At 39.4% G+C, this 16825-nt stretch overlaps 1 protein-coding gene across 1 annotated transcript; it reads left to right on the forward strand.

Moving 5' to 3' along the window:
- The first annotated feature begins 81 nt into the window (after positions 1 to 81).
- On the forward strand, positions 82 to 11112 carry PSMB2 (proteasome (prosome, macropain) subunit, beta type, 2). The gene is made up of 6 exons (XM_009328247.1): positions 82 to 85; positions 1934 to 2056; positions 2648 to 2718; positions 8266 to 8428; positions 9937 to 9986; positions 10881 to 11112. The coding sequence occupies exons 1-6, from the start codon at positions 82 to 84 to the stop codon at positions 10986 to 10988; spliced, it is 519 nt and encodes a 172-aa protein (XP_009326522.1). The 3' UTR covers positions 10989 to 11112.
- The last annotated feature ends 5713 nt before the right edge of the window (positions 11113 to 16825 follow it).

The raw sequence follows: 16825 nt of genomic DNA on the forward strand, positions 1-16825 counted from the left end.
CCGGTCCAGGTGAGCGTTGTCAGCCCAAACCTTGCTCTGTGCCGCAACACAGATGTGTGGAAAAACCGCACAGGGATAGCGATGGGTGAGATTAAATGCTTGGTTGTGTCTAATTCACTGGTAAAATGTAATTAACGGAAAAAAGAAAATACTGGAAGTAAAAGCGCAAGTGAAATCTGTAGCATATGAGGCAAACTGTAATATGTTTTTGGTTTCTTTATGTGATAAAACATCTGGGGGATTTTCAAGCCTTTGAAATTGTCTAAAATGAATTTTTCTGCCTACTGTTGCAATAACCTAGACTGACGCTTGTTTACAAGGTGTAGACCAGAAGCTTGTTTACTAGGTGTAGTGATCGTTCTAATCTAAATACTGTGGTTTAGAAGCTCTTTTTTTAAAAAAAGTTGTAGATTGTAGTATTGATAAACATCCCATAAAATCATGAATGTTGTAGCTAGCAGTGCTTTTACCTAAAATATTTCACTTCAGGTCTGTGAAAGTCAATTGGAGTAGTGTTAGAAAGATGGCTGTGAAAGGTGGTGGCGCATACAAAATACAAATATAATCACTTTAAACAATGTTTTGTAAGTTAATGTTGGTTCCAAGTAGGTTTATTCATAAACTTTAAGGAAAATGCACTCAGAACATAGGATTTATTTGTCTTATTCCCCCCCAATTTGTCTTGGGGGGAAAAAACCCCCACAAATTTCAGGTATTTGTTTAGAATATTGGCATTTACTAATACTTGCTTTAATGTGTAAATAGATTGCAAGGGCTGATCGGTGTCAGTGGCCTTTCCTGAACTCTCAAGCCATGCAGCTTCTGTGCAGCTACTGGGTACTTGAATAACTCTTGAAATCGTATTAGGGGATTGTGACACTTCATACCTGTCTTGCAGCAGAGGTTATTCAGCAGTGTTTAGTAAACTGAAAGTGAAGTTCAGCGGTGGAGGTTTAGTGATGTTCCGCAGACCTACCTTCAGTATAGAGAAGTGGTCTTCCTTTCACTCCAACAGCTACTTGAATTTTTCTGTCTCGGATATGTGAGCGCGGTCTGCTCTAATTAGGGGAGACTGCAGTGCTAGAGCGAGCACGGAATTGTCTTCGGTGTTGTCATCATGACAACTTGGATTCCCTCAAATACACACAAAAGTTCTTAAAACTGCAATTATGAGTAAAAGTGTAGCTTATTGTTCCTTAATTTCCGTGTATATCGGTGGGCTGTTTTATAATCAATACTTAAATGTTCTTTTTTTTTTTAAGCAAAAATAATGACAAGCAAAAACCTGTTTATGAAAAAGTCTCACTTGCCTGAATTGCTAGTTTTTGAGACAGTCCTGGATATCAGGAAGAGGGGATCATTTTACATGGAATTTGGTTCTGGATTTCCTAAGATTGCTTTTGCTCAATGTGTTGATATTTCAGATGTCTACTAAAGGATTTGCTTCTGATGCAGTATATTTAGATAAAGTAGAATGGTCACTGAGCAAAATTCTTATTCCTGAACCCAGGAAGCCCCACGTATGATGCTAAACTTTGTCTGAACACAATATTCTGTGTGAAGTTTTAGTCTTCATTTCTGTGTAAGAAAGACCATGTATTTCAAAATGCCTCCTTTCCTGAAGGAAGCACTTTGTGCATTTCAGCTTTGTTTCTCTTGGTGATGTAAAAGCCCAGCTAACCTATTTGAAATATAAATGACACAGTAATAGGTTTGTTAGTAACAAGTCTTGTGTACTATGCCACCAAGGGTGAGAAGCTGAATGTTAGGGTTTGCTCAGGAAGACTTTTTTGGTGGTGTTCCAGGACATAATGTAGTTATCCAAGTTTCTTACTTTCTTGCTTTTGAAAGAAATCATGATGTGTTATGATATTGGCAAAATAATTAATTCTTTCTCATGACCATGGCTCTTAATGTTATTTTCTTTGCCTAGACCATGACAAAATGTTTAAGATGAGTGAAAAGATCTTACTCCTGTGTGTTGGGGAGGCTGGAGACACTGTACAGTTTGCAGAATACATCCAGAAAAATGTTCAGCTCTACAAAATGAGAAATGGTGAGTGAAGGGAACAGTTACTCACTGTTTGGTTTGGAAGCAGAGTTAATGATAGGTATAGTTTACAGTTGAATGTTGGTGGAAAGTGCTGTTCTCAAAGCTTCTCTAGCTTTAAGGATTTCTGCATTTTTAGTGTCAAGCAAAGGTGATAGTGAAGGCAGGATGAAGAAACGGAGATTGGACTATATAGTACAAACCAAGAGGTTTATCCAAAGCCCAGCTAACCTATTTGAAATATAAATGACACAGTAATAGTTTTGTTAGTAAAATATTTCTCTTTATATGTCCATTGCGTGACAACTGTTACCACTTTTCCTGATACACCAGACTGAAAAACTCAGGCTAAATGCCCATAGTGTTTTAATTTTTTGAAGCTATGTGTTTTAATGGTCTATACAGATATGAGCTACCTGGATTTTGAGGGCCCTTTTTATGCCTGTAGCTTTCAGAATAAACTGGAATTAGACAAATAACACTTTGTGTTATAATGTTAAAGAATATCTTGTTATTTCAAAATAGGAATGGAAAGTCAGGAAGTGAAACATGAATATGGATTTGTACCGTTATCAAATACACACATTTCTTCTCCAGGTTATGAATTGTCTCCTACTGCAGCTGCAAACTTTACACGACGAAACCTAGCTGACTATCTTCGGAGTCGAGTGAGTAATAGCTGAAAGATTTTGGCAAAGGCTTACAGGGGAGAATTTCCATTTTCAGGTAATGGAATCTGATGAAAAAGGTGGCGGCTTCTGTCTTTAGTGATGAATTCACTTTGCTGAAAGGATGTTGTCATGGTTTAACCCCAGCCGGCAACTAAGCACCCCACAGCCGCTCACTCACTCCCCCTCAGTGGGATGGGGGAGAGAATCAGAAGAGTAAAAGTGAGAAGACTGGTGGGTTGAGATAAAGGCAGTTTAATAGGTAAAGCAAAAGCCGCGCACACAAGCAAAGCAAAACAAGGCATTCATTCACTGCTTCCCACGGGCAGGCAGGTGTTCAGCCATCTCCAGGACAGCAGGGCTCCATCACGCGTAACGGTGACTTGGGAAGACAAACGCCATCGCTCCAAATGTCCCCCCCTTCCTTCTTCTTCCCCCAGCGTTATATGCTGAGCACGACATCACATGGTGTGGGATATCCCTTGGGTCAGTTGGGGTCAGCTGTCCCGGCCGTGTCCCCTCCCAGCCTCTTGTGCCCCCCCAGCCTGCTGATGGTGGGGTGGGGTGAGAGGCAGAAAAGGCCTTGACTCTGTGTCAGCACTGCTCAGCAGTAACGAAAACATCCCTGTGTTATCAACACTGTTTCCAGCCCAAACCCAAAACACAGCCCCGTACTAGCTACTGGGAAGAAAATTAACTCTACCCCAGCCAAAACCAGCACAGATGTTTTATTAGAATATAACTTGATTTGCTTATTTTAAAAAACTTACCACTTATCAATAACTGATATAACTGTAGTCTTAAAATTTCAGCCTTGGGCCCAATAAACGTTTTGTCACAAACACTGCAGGCAGCTAAGTGAATTAAGCCTCTTTAACATCGAGATAAGGTTGTCAGTTTTCATGCAAATGCACTGAATCCGTTTAATCTTCTTGGAAAATGATTTAATAGAGCAAAGCTGTTTGATGTACTTAGCAAAACAAGTCCCTTTTGTAAACAGGAACACGAGGCTTTCAGTAAATATCAAATCCAAGTTGGAGCTGTATTTTCAGGTTACTAAACTGCAATTACTGATTTTTTTCTCATGGTAATTTTTTTGAAGTATGAAAAGATGTCATGAAGGGGCAAATGGACTTTTAAAGATCCAAGGTTAGGAAGCATTTCATTAGCATTCTTCTCAACATGCTATATGAAAGAAAACAAGAAGAAATAGGATGTTGAGAACAAAGTTGAACAACTGTCGGGGATAGGGCATGGGATAAATTATGTTGCTATTCTGACAGTGTACTGCACAGGCCTGAAATGATGCTTCACAGCAAATAAAGGCCAGTATTAACATCAGAGCTGTATTGTTGAGAATTATACATGTGTGGAGTGAGGCCCAAATGCTGCTTCAAGAACTCAACTGCAGGAACAACCTAAGATCATGTTCTCGTTTCTGACATGGAGGACAGCTGAAGGTAGCAAGTTTAAGTTACTAAAGTTAGAGCGAGTCGATGGAAGAACTGAGTGCAGGGTCCTGCCTCAGTTTCATACGTGAAATGCTACTCTTCTGGTTTAAATGACTTCAACCAACTACATGGATTAAGCATGTTGGTAGATGATGGTTGGCAGTGATGCTGCTTGCTTTAGTGTTTGTTCAGGTGTGATTTGGAAGGTCTGTGTGTGTTTTGTGGAACTCTGTGCAGTTTTTGAGGTTGATGTGAAGGAGTAATGCTGCTTGACCCAGATGGCTGTCGGCTGCCTGGTGCTGGTGGCTTGTCTCAAGGGCATCTGACCTGCACACCTGGTGTAGGTGAGGCTGGCGCTGAATGTCCTGCCCACTTAAGCAGGAGCAGCCATTTCTTACGTACAATTTAAAGTACCACTAACAGGAGTAATTTAACAGGCTTTTTGGTAAACTTGGCCAGCAGGATGTAGTATTGATGTGGCACTGTCGTCTTCCTCTGTGCCATGTCCCTTGAGGCCCGATCCTCCCTTTGTCTCCCCTCCTTCCTGAGCCCACGCCTGTCTTCCAGCTCACCTGCTCCAGATGGGCAGCACAGTGGGGAGGACACTGGCAAAGGCAGATGTGTTTATTTACCGGAGACAAAATGCTGTGCTGTTGCAGATGGCAATGCCCTGGAGCAAGCGGCGCACTCTGACACTACTGTCACACTACAGTGATCTCTATACTGTAGGGAGAACTTTCTTTAAACATAGCACTTAATGATTTGTTTGTGGGATTTAGAATTTGGTGATTCAAACCTTGCCTTCAGAATTTTTTTCCCATGAATTTTGTTACATTTTCATCATAATTTGTGGGACACCAGAAGGATTAACACTAGCTCTCTGTATCTATTTAAATTGCATATAGGATTCCTGGAGGCTACTGATTTAATTACGTGGATGATAAAAAATGAAAAGGTAAAACATGCCACCACCTCCTGTTAGGAGCAGGAAAATAGGTTAGTAGTAAAAAGTTTGGTGGGAGAAAAAGCAGTTTGTTGCTGTATTGCCATTCACCATGTGAGGCCGTTCCTGTTACGGAGGGCTAGAAGGTGCGTGAAGGGGAGTGGCTAACACTGAAACAGTATTTCTTGAGGCATTATACTGTTGTCATGGCCCAGCCCAAAATAGAGCTTGTTCTGCATTGTTAATCACCATCTGGGTTCCTCCCTATGTTATCTCATTTGATTTAATTTATGAACCTGGTGGCTCATGTAGGCCAAGTTCCTGATGTCTTGGGGATGGCTGTCTTGTAAGGCGGTGCCTTGAAGTTGTTCTTTTGGTGGAAAGTATCAAGTGTAATGACACTGGGCTTGGAACTTAACGCCATTACATTACTGTGCTCTTTTCTTTTACTGAATAGTCAACATGGTTTTTCATGACATTTCTCTTTTTAAAACATGGGGTTTATGCTCCAGAGTAGGATCTGAAAAGAATCTTTGTTGATTTCTGTTTATATGTTGCAATTGAGGCAAACCTAGAATCTACTTTGGAGCCGACTGGCTTTCGCATAGGTGAGTGGTCCTGTAGTTCCTCTTCCACCATTGCCTACTCCAGTGTCTCACTTGATTCACCTGCTGAGTCAAGTGCCGGGTTTCGTATGTTTAACATACTACTGAGGCTGCGTGGTGGTGGGGAGTAGGAAAAATACACCCCTGCCCCTCCAAACCCAATGAAGTTCAGTTTCTCGTTGTGATGCTATGTTTAATTATAGGTGACAGGGCCTGGCCTGAGTCCAGAGGAAGACTGTCAGTTCCTCTCTCCTTGTCCACGCTTGGCAGGATGCTTCCTCACGCCCACCTTTCCCCCCTTGCTGTGACTTTGGCTTCCGCCAGATGTCACACCGCTGCTTGTCACCACCCAGCCTCCCGCTGCTGATCTTGTTGGTTTAGTATATTTATCGCAACTGTTCTCTTCAGCTGTAAATTCTGAAGAATTTCACACATCTCTTAATTGCTGTAGTTATTTTAAATCAAACAGCATAAAGTGCAAAGCTACTTGGGATGAGAAATATTGCCTCTCATAGGAAGGTTAAGTTTGGAAAAAAATAAAAATGTAATCTGTCCTGGGGTGTTAGTCATCCACTCATTTGGTAGCCCTTTAATCACACCAATCTTCTAAAGAGTTTAGAACTGTTGGCATGGATTTGGTTACAAAAGCCAAGGCTGCCTCCGGAATGGACAAAAGGATTGAGACGTACAAGGAATACCAGTCCCAGCATAGAGATGTTAGTCCCACTAAGACAGCACTGAGAGGTGCTGTCTGCAAATTTCATTTGTCATCACGGAAGTAGTAAATAGATTATGTATATTTTCTAATGTTTAAATCCTACCTTTCTTGAATAAGGGGAAGGCATGGGGGACACTTTATTTACGTTTGAGTTTTAAGAAGCTGTCTCATAGACCGTTAGCAGGAGAACTTACAACTGAAAAACAGTTTACAGATTTGTTTAAGTCTGCATAACACCATTTATTTATGGTTGAGTATCTCGCATATGCCAATGTTGGTAATTCAAAGTCACACAATAATTTGAGTGATCTTGTGTCATGGATCTTAAATATTAGCTTGTGTGATGTTTCAAAATAAATAAATGATGAAATACAGGCTAATTAAATGAATACAGCTGCATGGTAACTTGGTTCCAAATATTCTTGAATGCTTTGAAGATTAAATCACACAATTTACAGTGATGTTTGATATATAACTGTAGCGTGCTTTATTCTTTCTTACTATCTGGTGAAAGTCAAAATACAATATCCTGTAATATTTTTTTGAGTGCAAATTCACTGTGCTTATTTTCACAGGAAAAAGTTCATTTTGATAAAGTTAATATTTTGGCTTTAGGGTGAAATTGTGTTTGCTTGTTCAAATCTATTGTTAGTTGCATCATAATTTTTTTCTCATTTTGTTGCTTTGTTGATCTAGACTTGCCAGCATTTTAAGAGTTATCCTGTTAGTATGATTAATAAGAAACATCATATAAATGTGAAAATACTGGAAGTATATAAAAGCAGTTTTAAAAAAACCATAAAATTCCAAAATTTTCTTCTGAGCCTACATTTAAAAATAATACAGTGCATGCATGTTTCATTGTCTTATAAAGAATACATCTTGGAGGAAGATCTATAGGGACATCTGCTTTATTCATTATGGTGGAACACACTAAACCTAAAACACGAGGGAAACGGCTAAGGAATTGCTAAAGTTGCAAGTACAGCGCAATAAAAAGGCATGTTAACGTTAATGCAGTTGCATGGTCTTTTTGAATAAGATGTAGGTATTTCTCATTTGATAGGCTCTTGCTGAAGTCATAAACAAGAATTGGAGAAGATAGCAGCTGAAGCAGACTAAATTTCTAGTTTAAGAAAACTGTTTCCAACCAAACAAAGAAAGCTACTGCTAACATGATGTGGCAGTGTCTTAGTAGTCAGTTTTGAATAGAAATAAACCAATTCCTTAAATCTTCATTCACTTGGTCAAGTTAGCCTAATATTAAAGATCAAACTTGGTATGTGCAATAAAAATCTAACTATCAATTAACAAGACAGCGTAACACTGTATATAACTGTTTGCACTGTATGTAAGCTTTCATATGTGCTAAAAAGGTCTATGGTTAGCAGTAGTGTGACTGAGAAAAGAGCGTGCTAAATTAACAAAGAAGTTCTTAGAAACTGCAAAATGTTCACGTTGTGCTCACATGTTGACAGTAAAAATCCACAAGTTTTATGTTGAGATGAAAGAATCTGGTGTAAAAACATAATTAAAGTTTTCTTAAGTTTGAATGTGCCATGAAAGCGTTTTTTAAAAAAAAAAACCAACCACAACCCACTAGTTTTCAGGAGAATCAGAGTTTTATGTTTTTATTTGCTTCGAAAACCTAATCGTTTTTAGATTGAGACCCATAATCTCCTGCAGACAGTATTGATGTAGTTGCTAGTAGCATTTTATGGCAAAGAATTGTCAAACAAACTATGTTGCTGTTCTGTAGGTGGTGTGGGGAATTAAGATTCAAGGATTTGGGTGTGGCTGCTTTAATGAAAACACCATTTCTGTTTGTAGACCCCTTACCATGTCAACCTTCTCCTGGCTGGCTATGATGACCACGATGGTCCTGCCCTTTATTACATGGATTACCTTGCGACTCTGGCTAAAGCTCCTTTTGCAGCACATGGATATGGTGCATTCCTTACCCTCAGCATCCTTGACCGCTATTACAAGCCAAGTAAGTGGAGTCTGTGGAGGAAAAAATTCTCCTGTTACTGATTAATAAAATAAAGGCTTAAACTGAGAGATTGACATTTGCTGAGTCAGATGGTCCAGCGCAATTGCTGTGATGCTACAGATTTGAATGTGACTTTTTGTTAGCATAAATGTAGCTTTAAAGATTGCCTTCTGTTTTCGCTGAAATGCTAATGTGAAACTAGTCAACTCCTTAAAGTGTTTTCCTGTTTGAAGCATAACAGACTGTAAGTGAAGGAAGTCTCAATTCATTCTAAAACATGACTAGACTTTCCTGGATCATTAGCTATTAGTAGTCTGTTTTTAATAAATAACATTTTGATAACTTTATCTTCTACTTGCTTGTCTATTGACTATGACATGTACATTTTCCCAGAGTATCAATCTTCAGAGGGCAGTCCCAGATCCTGTTGCTCCATATCTTGGATTGGCTTTGTGTGTGGTATATTAAAAACATACAAGTAAAAAGATATTCCTAGCAAGATTATCCCCAGTACTCTGAAGTGCTGGTGATGGAGATTGGTTGGTTTGGTTTAGTTTTATGCACGTGGTAGCTCTTGATCATAATTCTTCTACATGTCTGTACCTGTCTGAAGTTTTAATTTTAGAATCATAATCCAGTTCTTACACTGCCAAGGAGTAAACGTGGCCCCATCCCCACTTTACAGATGAGGAAATGCACAAAGCTTGGAATATTGTTAATCTGACATCTTTGGCTTTAGCTACAAAACTACTCCTGTGTGCAAAGCTGAGTTTAATGTCATAGCAGAGATGTTCGCTTAGTAATCCTTTCATCTATCTCCTGCAAGAATTGTAGCTATAAACTGACAATTTTATTCTAATGGGACTTCGGCCTGAAACTGTGGATGCAGGTCTGGAGCAAACTCTAGAAACAAGTTTCGTGAGATCCACAGAGCTTAGTTGTCTTCTAGTCACATCCCTTGAAAATTATACTGCTCCATTTTCACCATTCCTTGTGAAAAGAGAAAAACAGTGAGCTACAATGTGTTGTCATGGCTTGCCATCCCTATAGAGTGCTGGATTTTATCCTAATGTGTGAGAATAGCAGGGGCATCACACACGTGCCTTTCTCATTATTAAAACTAATACCCAGCAGGGAACGTAGCACTAAAACCAATCTCCGCCTACTGTCACTGACTTGCAGCCGGCTGTGGACAGATGGAGCTGATTTAAAACTGTAATAAACTCGAGGAGGGAGAGACGGCTGGACTTCTCCGAAGCCCAGTCCCTGGCCATGGGAGGCAAAATTCCGTCATGCTTCCCATTCAGTGTAACAAATCGATTCTCAATGGCTTGTTGCAGCGTGAGCGCTTCGGTGCAGGGCGTCCTCAGTACATCTGGAAAGTGTTTTCTGTGAGCTGGGAAGGAGAGTTTTTGGTGCTCAGCTGAAAAGTTGTTTAAATTTAATAAAGTTTCTGTTGAGAGAGATGGCCTCTAATTAAATCAATCTGTGGATGTTTTCTCTTTCAGGTATCACACGTGAGGAAGCTGTTGAGCTCCTAAAAAAATGTCTAGAGGAGGTGAGTTGCCAAACTTAGGCCCTTATGATCTTGAGAAAGGAATGTATGTTTGCATTCATTTGCTGATATTTTCCTGTTCCTCTTGTCGCATTCTTTTGCTGTCTTTGCCAGAAGGGGTAATAAATGCACATTGACCAGATGTGGAGTAGCTACTGAGGAAAAGGATTTGTGGGCACTTGCATTGTCTTAGCATGGTTCATGTCCTCCAGAATGTAAACTTGAGCTTAATTGCTTTTCTTTACTTCTGCTTCTTCCATGCTTAGCATAATATTGATACAGACAGTCTTTGACTTTTTCCTGTTTTGTTTCTTCTGAACATAATGCAAGCATCCTTCTGTTACTTGTCTTCCACTTAACTACTATATGCTTCTAAGTGTACTTCTCTCCCAGCTTGCGAAGTGATATCTGAGGTAAAGATTTGACCTTAAAGTTCATGATCAATTTTAGCGTAAACATAACCTTTCAGACTCCAAGGCTTTTATAGTAGGAAAACAATCTTTAAGACATTGAATTGAATGTAATTGGGGAGGAACATCTGGGGAAACCTCAGGAAGAAGTACTCTAAAGAGGTTCTGTTGATCCATACACTTTGTGCCCTAAGTTGTAGCCCACTCTGGTCGTCTTTCTGCTTAAATGTCTTCCTTGTTAACAGGCTTTGTGTATTTTGCATCACTAGCCTTGTCTAACATGGATAGTCTTATAACAGAGAGCAAACTCATACTAACTGATTCCTGAGCAGTGAAAAAACCACTCTAGTTCCTAATATTTCAGGTCACTAGAACCAGGATGGAAATTTTGATGTGCAACAGCATATCCCTTAAATTATGCTCTCCTCTTTTATCTAAGCTTTGAATGAATCTCATCTCTTTTGTCTTTTTGTCTTTTGTTGAACAGCTTCAGAAACGCTTCATCCTAAATTTGACTTCTTTCAATGCCCGGTTCATTGACAAAGATGGCATCCATGAAGTGGACAATATACCCCTTCCAAAAGCGATGTCCTAACCCCTGAGATCTTTCTTCAGCAGTCTTCTTTTTTGTTCACTTTTGTTTTTTTTCTATTCATTTGAAGCACACAAGTCATGTACTGCACTGGGAGATCGAATAAAGATTGACATTTATATAGCCAGTTTTATCTTTTTATTCCACTGATCCTCCCTGAGAGTATTTAACTAAATCATTCCACAGTGAAGGTGAAACTTGATTTATTGTTAATGGGTGCATGTTCAGGTTACTTATCTTTCTTTCCTTTTCTGAGATTTTTACTCCGCCCCCCCCCCGTAAGTTTTCTTATGTGTGGGAGAACTGGTAGTATATTCTCTACATGAATGTGCTGTCATTCCCTCTCATAACTGAGTATTAAAGCTCAACAAATACCAGGCAAATGTTTCATGCTAGACATATAGCATCTACTTTATTTTTTCCAAAGACATTACTACTGTTTGCTTTATAAAAAAATAACAATCACGTTTTCAAAGACTTAATTTGCTTTTGCTATACCTTGTTTCAATCTAATCCAAGTGAAAGGTGAAAGAACAGATTGTCAAGTAGAATGAATTTTAAAATGCTAGTGTCAATTTAACTCACCTGGCTGTGGTTCTGTTACTGGGGAAGAATATCCTCCTGCTGGCCCAGTAGGCTCCTAACTACATTAAGTATTTTAAATACAAACCAATGTATCAATTGCATCATTTTTCTTAATTGATGTGTCTGTACATTTAGAACACCATGAAAAGTTCAATGAGGAATAAAACTGCAGTACTTTTCATAAACCTTTGAATTACTCTTAACTAGCTAGAGCTTTGTTTCCATGAGAATAATCACTGATCTGTCTGGGCTCTAGATGATGCTTCCATATAAAAACTCCATTCACAGAACAGCCTCAGATAATTACCATGTGGCTGATACTTCCAGTCTGCCCAGAAGTGATTCTTCCAAGAAAAATTTTCATTGAGACTGCTTCCCTACTTGAATTTGCATTGAATGAGTTAACCATTTAAAATGCTCTGTTTGGGTGCTTATTTTATGTTTCAATAAGCTTGGGAAAAGAATCTTGGAAATAGAAGGCTGGATGTGTACAAGATTGTGTGCAGACTGTATTACTTGCGTGGGATGGCATAATGCCCGAGTTCTCAGCTGGGAAAGGTATGTGACAGACTTAACTGTCTTTATTTGTCAAAGCTGTTTTGGTCTTGCCTCAGTAGTGTGTTTGAGAATGTTAGTCTCTTCCCCAAAAAGCTTCCAGTATCAAAGACCAAGTATTCCCGTGAGACAAATTTTCATTGAGACTGCTTCCCTACTTGAATTTGCATTGAATGAGTTAACCATTTAAAATGCTCTGTTTGGGTGCTTATTTTATGTTTCAATAAGCTTGGGAAAAGAATCTTGGAAATAGAAGGCTGGATGTGTACAAGATTGTGTGCAGACTGTATTACTTGCGTGGGATGGCATAATGCCCGAGTTCTCAGCTGGGAAAGGTATGTGACAGACTTAACTGTCTTTATTTGTCAAAGCTGTTTTGGTCTTGCCTCAGTAGTGTGTTTGAGAATGTTAGTCTCTTCCCCAAAAAGCTTCCAGTATCAAAGACCAAGTATTCCCGTCTTACTGAACAGGTGAGAACTGGATTAGAGACAGATTCGCTTAATGTCACAAAAAAATTTGCAGCTCCAGTGCCTTAACTCATCCTGCCTCTTAAGAGTGCCCTTACTTAAATCCAATTCTTCACTGAAGTCCCATCAGGCTTTGTAGTTTAATTCTTTCCAGAATGAGTTTAATTATCAGCTGGTTTTGTTGTAGTAATTGCTGCGATGGCTTTTATTTAAGGCCAATGGCATATAACTCTCTGAAAGATTTTGCTAAAATTTACTTTGTCTTTTAAAAACCTTTTCAAACTTCTAAGAAAGGAAGTCCCCAGCCTGATTATTTTCTCTTGGCAGGTCACATTTAACATGAGTAGAGTCTGAGTGTTCTAGTTCTGTGATTGAAATCTCACCCCTTCATGTTGCATTAATGTATTTCTTTAGCTTAATATGCAGCATCTCTAATTTATTTTACCACTGATGTTGAATGTTTTTGCAGGTTTCTTGTCTGTCTTTTCAAAGTCATCATGGCAGAGTGGCTGAGCTGATGTGATATTTTTGTCACTGCATATCAAAGTAGCGATGCCTCATTATTGGAGGTATTCATTATTTCAGACACCAAAACTGGGGTGTGGTGCTATTAGATCATGTGAGTCTGGCAGAGAATCTGCCTGGAGTTTTTATTGGCACCTATTTGCATGCAGGTGATTAATAAACATAAAACAATTACTCCCTTCCAAATACCCTTGTTGGAGTCAGGTTGGAGTGGAACATATGTTTTGCCTGAGGGCAGGGACCGGGATCTGAATCCCCCATTGAGTGAGAGATACAAGGGGTTGCATCAGAAGCCAACAGAGCAGCAACCTCTAGGAATGAATAAATACAGACCTTTATTGCAAAGCAGTAGAACAAAAGAATTGACCCACAATGAGATTGGACTCTAGCCTCTAATGAAGTAGATTCTTTTGAGGACTTTCCAAGAACCTACACTTTTTAAGGAAAGGTGTAATACTTTTGGTGTGTAGCTTTGGATTGTTTTAAAGGTCTACAGTGCTGATCTTTAAATTCAGAAACATTCAGCTTTCAATTTTAACAGTAATGTATGGAATCTGTTTAAAAAAAAAAGTTTTAAGTTTCCCATATGCATTACTTAAGGAGAAGAAGCAGGTAAGAGGTTTTCAAGTTTAGCCCTAAAGCTTTTGGAAACCATATTTTGCCTAGAATCCAGGAATACCTTTTGGAAAGAATTCACCTTTCCATTTGAAAAGCATCTGTATTTATCATGACAGGCCTCTTTCATAAGAAATCTCTGAAAGAATTGAGCACTGCAAGAAAGTACTGCTTTCTACTCGTAAGCTTTGGTTCTTCATATTATAAAAAATTAATGTCGTAAACCAAGGTAACGTATTCCTAGGGCATTGTAGCCACAGTGAGCTGTTCTGCTTTGCTTTGGCTGGTAATTCTGACCATATGTTTTACTACCAAAGCCTCAGGGCCTAAAGAGTTAACAAGGCACTTTTTCTCGTTTTAGGTTTCCTGTTTAAAGATGGTCTCTTCCTGAGCACTGTGCATGTAACAGATCACTGCACCAGCTCATCTCTTCAAGAGCTTGGAGTTTGCTCTAAGATCGGTTTACAAGGGAAGAGAGCCTCTGTGCCTTAGGCCACGTTACATTGGGAGGGCTTTGCTGAAAGAAGTATGTGAGTGTAGGTGCAGTGCTTCTAGGTCTCTTTCTTGGTGTTAATTATACCTTTTCATGGAAGAAAATCTGCATTTTGTTGCAGAATGCTAGAAACATGGCACAGAGGAGGTCATCAATCAGACAGCTGGCTGGCATGATTGTTCTTAGCACAAGTTTGTAATGGCAGCAGGGTAGTTCTGTAGTCCTGGAAGTGACTAGATGGCTAGAAGTTGTCTTGAGTGATGAAGCTTCTTCCCACATGGCATGGCAAGTGACAGCCGAGCACAGACACGCAATTAAAAATTGAAATGGTTGAAAGGTAAAAACTACCTCCCCCTGTTGCTGTATTCAGCCTTTAGGTGGAACTACTGGTGGGGGAGAGCACCCCAAGTTGATTCACCTACATGTTTCCCCAAGACTTTTCCAGTCCAGGAAATCTGTGACCCTGTTCAGTTAAACAAGCCAAGAGGTGCTTCAGCCACGCGTAGGTGAAATGCCTTGGGGAGGGACTGCTTTTTCTGTGCAAACCTGAGGGCCCTCAGCAGGTGTGCTTGTAGAAGTCAGTGAGGCAATGTAGAAACTACACAGCAATAGAATAATCAAAGATACAGAAACAAAGCATGTTTGGAGCAATCCTATACGGTATTCTCAGCAGTGTGAGTTCAACTTCTGTTCATGGTGATGAAACAGTCACTGGCAGAAACTTTGTTTGCAACAAATCGAGCTGTCACTCTTCAGAGTAAAGATGTAGGAGCAGAGGGGAGAGATCAGGCTAAACTCTCCCAAGGATGTTTTCATTTGCTCTTGTCTCTAGTTTTGACGCTAGGTTCCGACAAGAAGTATTGGCCGATGCCAGGGCTGACGTTATGGATTATGTTCATAGTGCTTAGGATTTTGTTGATTCCATTTTCCGATCTGAAGCAGGGACAGAATGTATAAAATAGCTCGGCGCCTAAGGAAGGAAAAACCTCTAACTTTGCTACCTGTGAAGCACTGTAGATATTGTGTCTGTAAGGAAAATAAATTTATCCTACTCATAAAAAGTTTATTCTTCAAGCCATTTTTAATTCTTTTTCTTTAAGGGTTTAACCTTATACAGAGTTTCTATGTGTTGTTATCAGTCTGCCATCAACAGTAATTAAGTGCAGGAAACTTCCATGTGAGCACTGATCAAACTAAACAGACATGAGTTATTTTAACAGATTTTAAAAAGCAAAATGGAAATGGTGGAATTAAAGCATGCAATTTTTTTCCATGTTCTTGACTATGTTGGTTTGAACCTCTGTGTAGTCCTGACTTGCTGAGGACTATGTTAAAAATAAGTTAGTTGTCTTGAAAATGCAAAGTGACAGTTTAAGTGTTTTGTTTCTCTGCTAATGTGCAATTAGGTAGTTATCCAATAAGCTTATTCATGTAGTCTAACTCAAGACAGCTGTGGAAGGAATAGAGAAAACCCTTTACTGTTGAGGAGTGGTGAGAGGGGAAAGGATGTTGAGAAGGATCTGTTTCAGAATGGCCAGTATGTTCTTTTTCCCCATGTAATATAGTAAAGCGTTAAAGGTTAGCAAGATTTGTGAAAAATTAAATTCTGCTGATCAAATCTATTAGAGAGGTGAAACTAAAATGTGGATAGATCTGAATACCAGCAAATGTAGTATAAGTTTGGATTTATAAATTAATTCTAAGGCAACCATACAAGGTGGGGCCAACCTAACAATCTAATTGTTGGAAATGATGACTTGGCTAAGTGTATTTTGATTTGGGTAAAGTACCTTTTGCTTAGTAGAGGCTTCCTTGATGTCGTCAAATATTTCTGATGTTTATGCACAAACAGGAAAATAGTGCATCTCCTTTAGTGAATTTACAGAAGACAAAGCAGGCTCCATCATATTTTGTGTCAGTATTTTTAGCATTATTGACAGTATCCTACTATAGTACCACCAAAATGCCTATGGGCTTAAGTGATGCTTGATCTCCTCTTGCTAAATGTTGCACTTGAAATGCAACAGATGCCATTACCCTGCTACCAGAGCTCTTCGGTTTGCGGAGAAAACCTGTGCATCTCGCAAGCCTGCTCCATTCAGCAGAGGGCAGTGATCTTGCACACACACCGCCGCCTCCTTACAAACTTGTTTGGCCTCTTCATCTCTGTGCAGATCATCTGATGGCCACAGAAACTCAGCATTATGGAGAACGGATCAATGCCTTGTCCAGCAGTGGCAGATGGGATGTACACGGTTGTTTCATCCCTTGGAAGATGCACGTTTTATTTTTCACAAGTGTTGGACAGTTGTCCCATGAAACAGATATTTATCCATGTTTTCGCAAGTGAAGACTAAGATAGCTAGTGACTTGCCAAAATGACCAAAAAGAGTAGCTGGAATCCATCCTCTACTGGTTAGTCCAGGCACTAACGAGCAGGGATGTAAAGTTAAAGTATATCTTAAATTTTTTTTAAGACAATGCCATTCTCCCTTGCTAAAGTGCTCTTGACATTTACTACTATGTGCTGGAAGTGAGGATGCTCAGTACTTTATCAGCAGCAGTATGCTGGGGAGGAAAAGCTACAGCACCATGTGATA

The sequence above is a fragment of the Pygoscelis adeliae genome, unplaced genomic scaffold (assembly GCF_000699105.1).
Source record: "Pygoscelis adeliae isolate BGI_AS28 unplaced genomic scaffold, ASM69910v1 Scaffold387, whole genome shotgun sequence".
Taxonomy (NCBI): domain Eukaryota; kingdom Metazoa; phylum Chordata; class Aves; order Sphenisciformes; family Spheniscidae; genus Pygoscelis; species Pygoscelis adeliae.

Coding starts and splice junctions, on each gene's coding strand:
- PSMB2 (XM_009328247.1), top strand. Junction 2,719..8,265: donor CTGACTATCTTCGGAGTCGA/GTGAGTAATAGC, acceptor TTCTGTTTGTAG/ACCCCTTACCATGTCAACCT. Junction 8,429..9,936: donor TGACCGCTATTACAAGCCAA/GTAAGTGGAGTC, acceptor TTTCTCTTTCAG/GTATCACACGTGAGGAAGCT.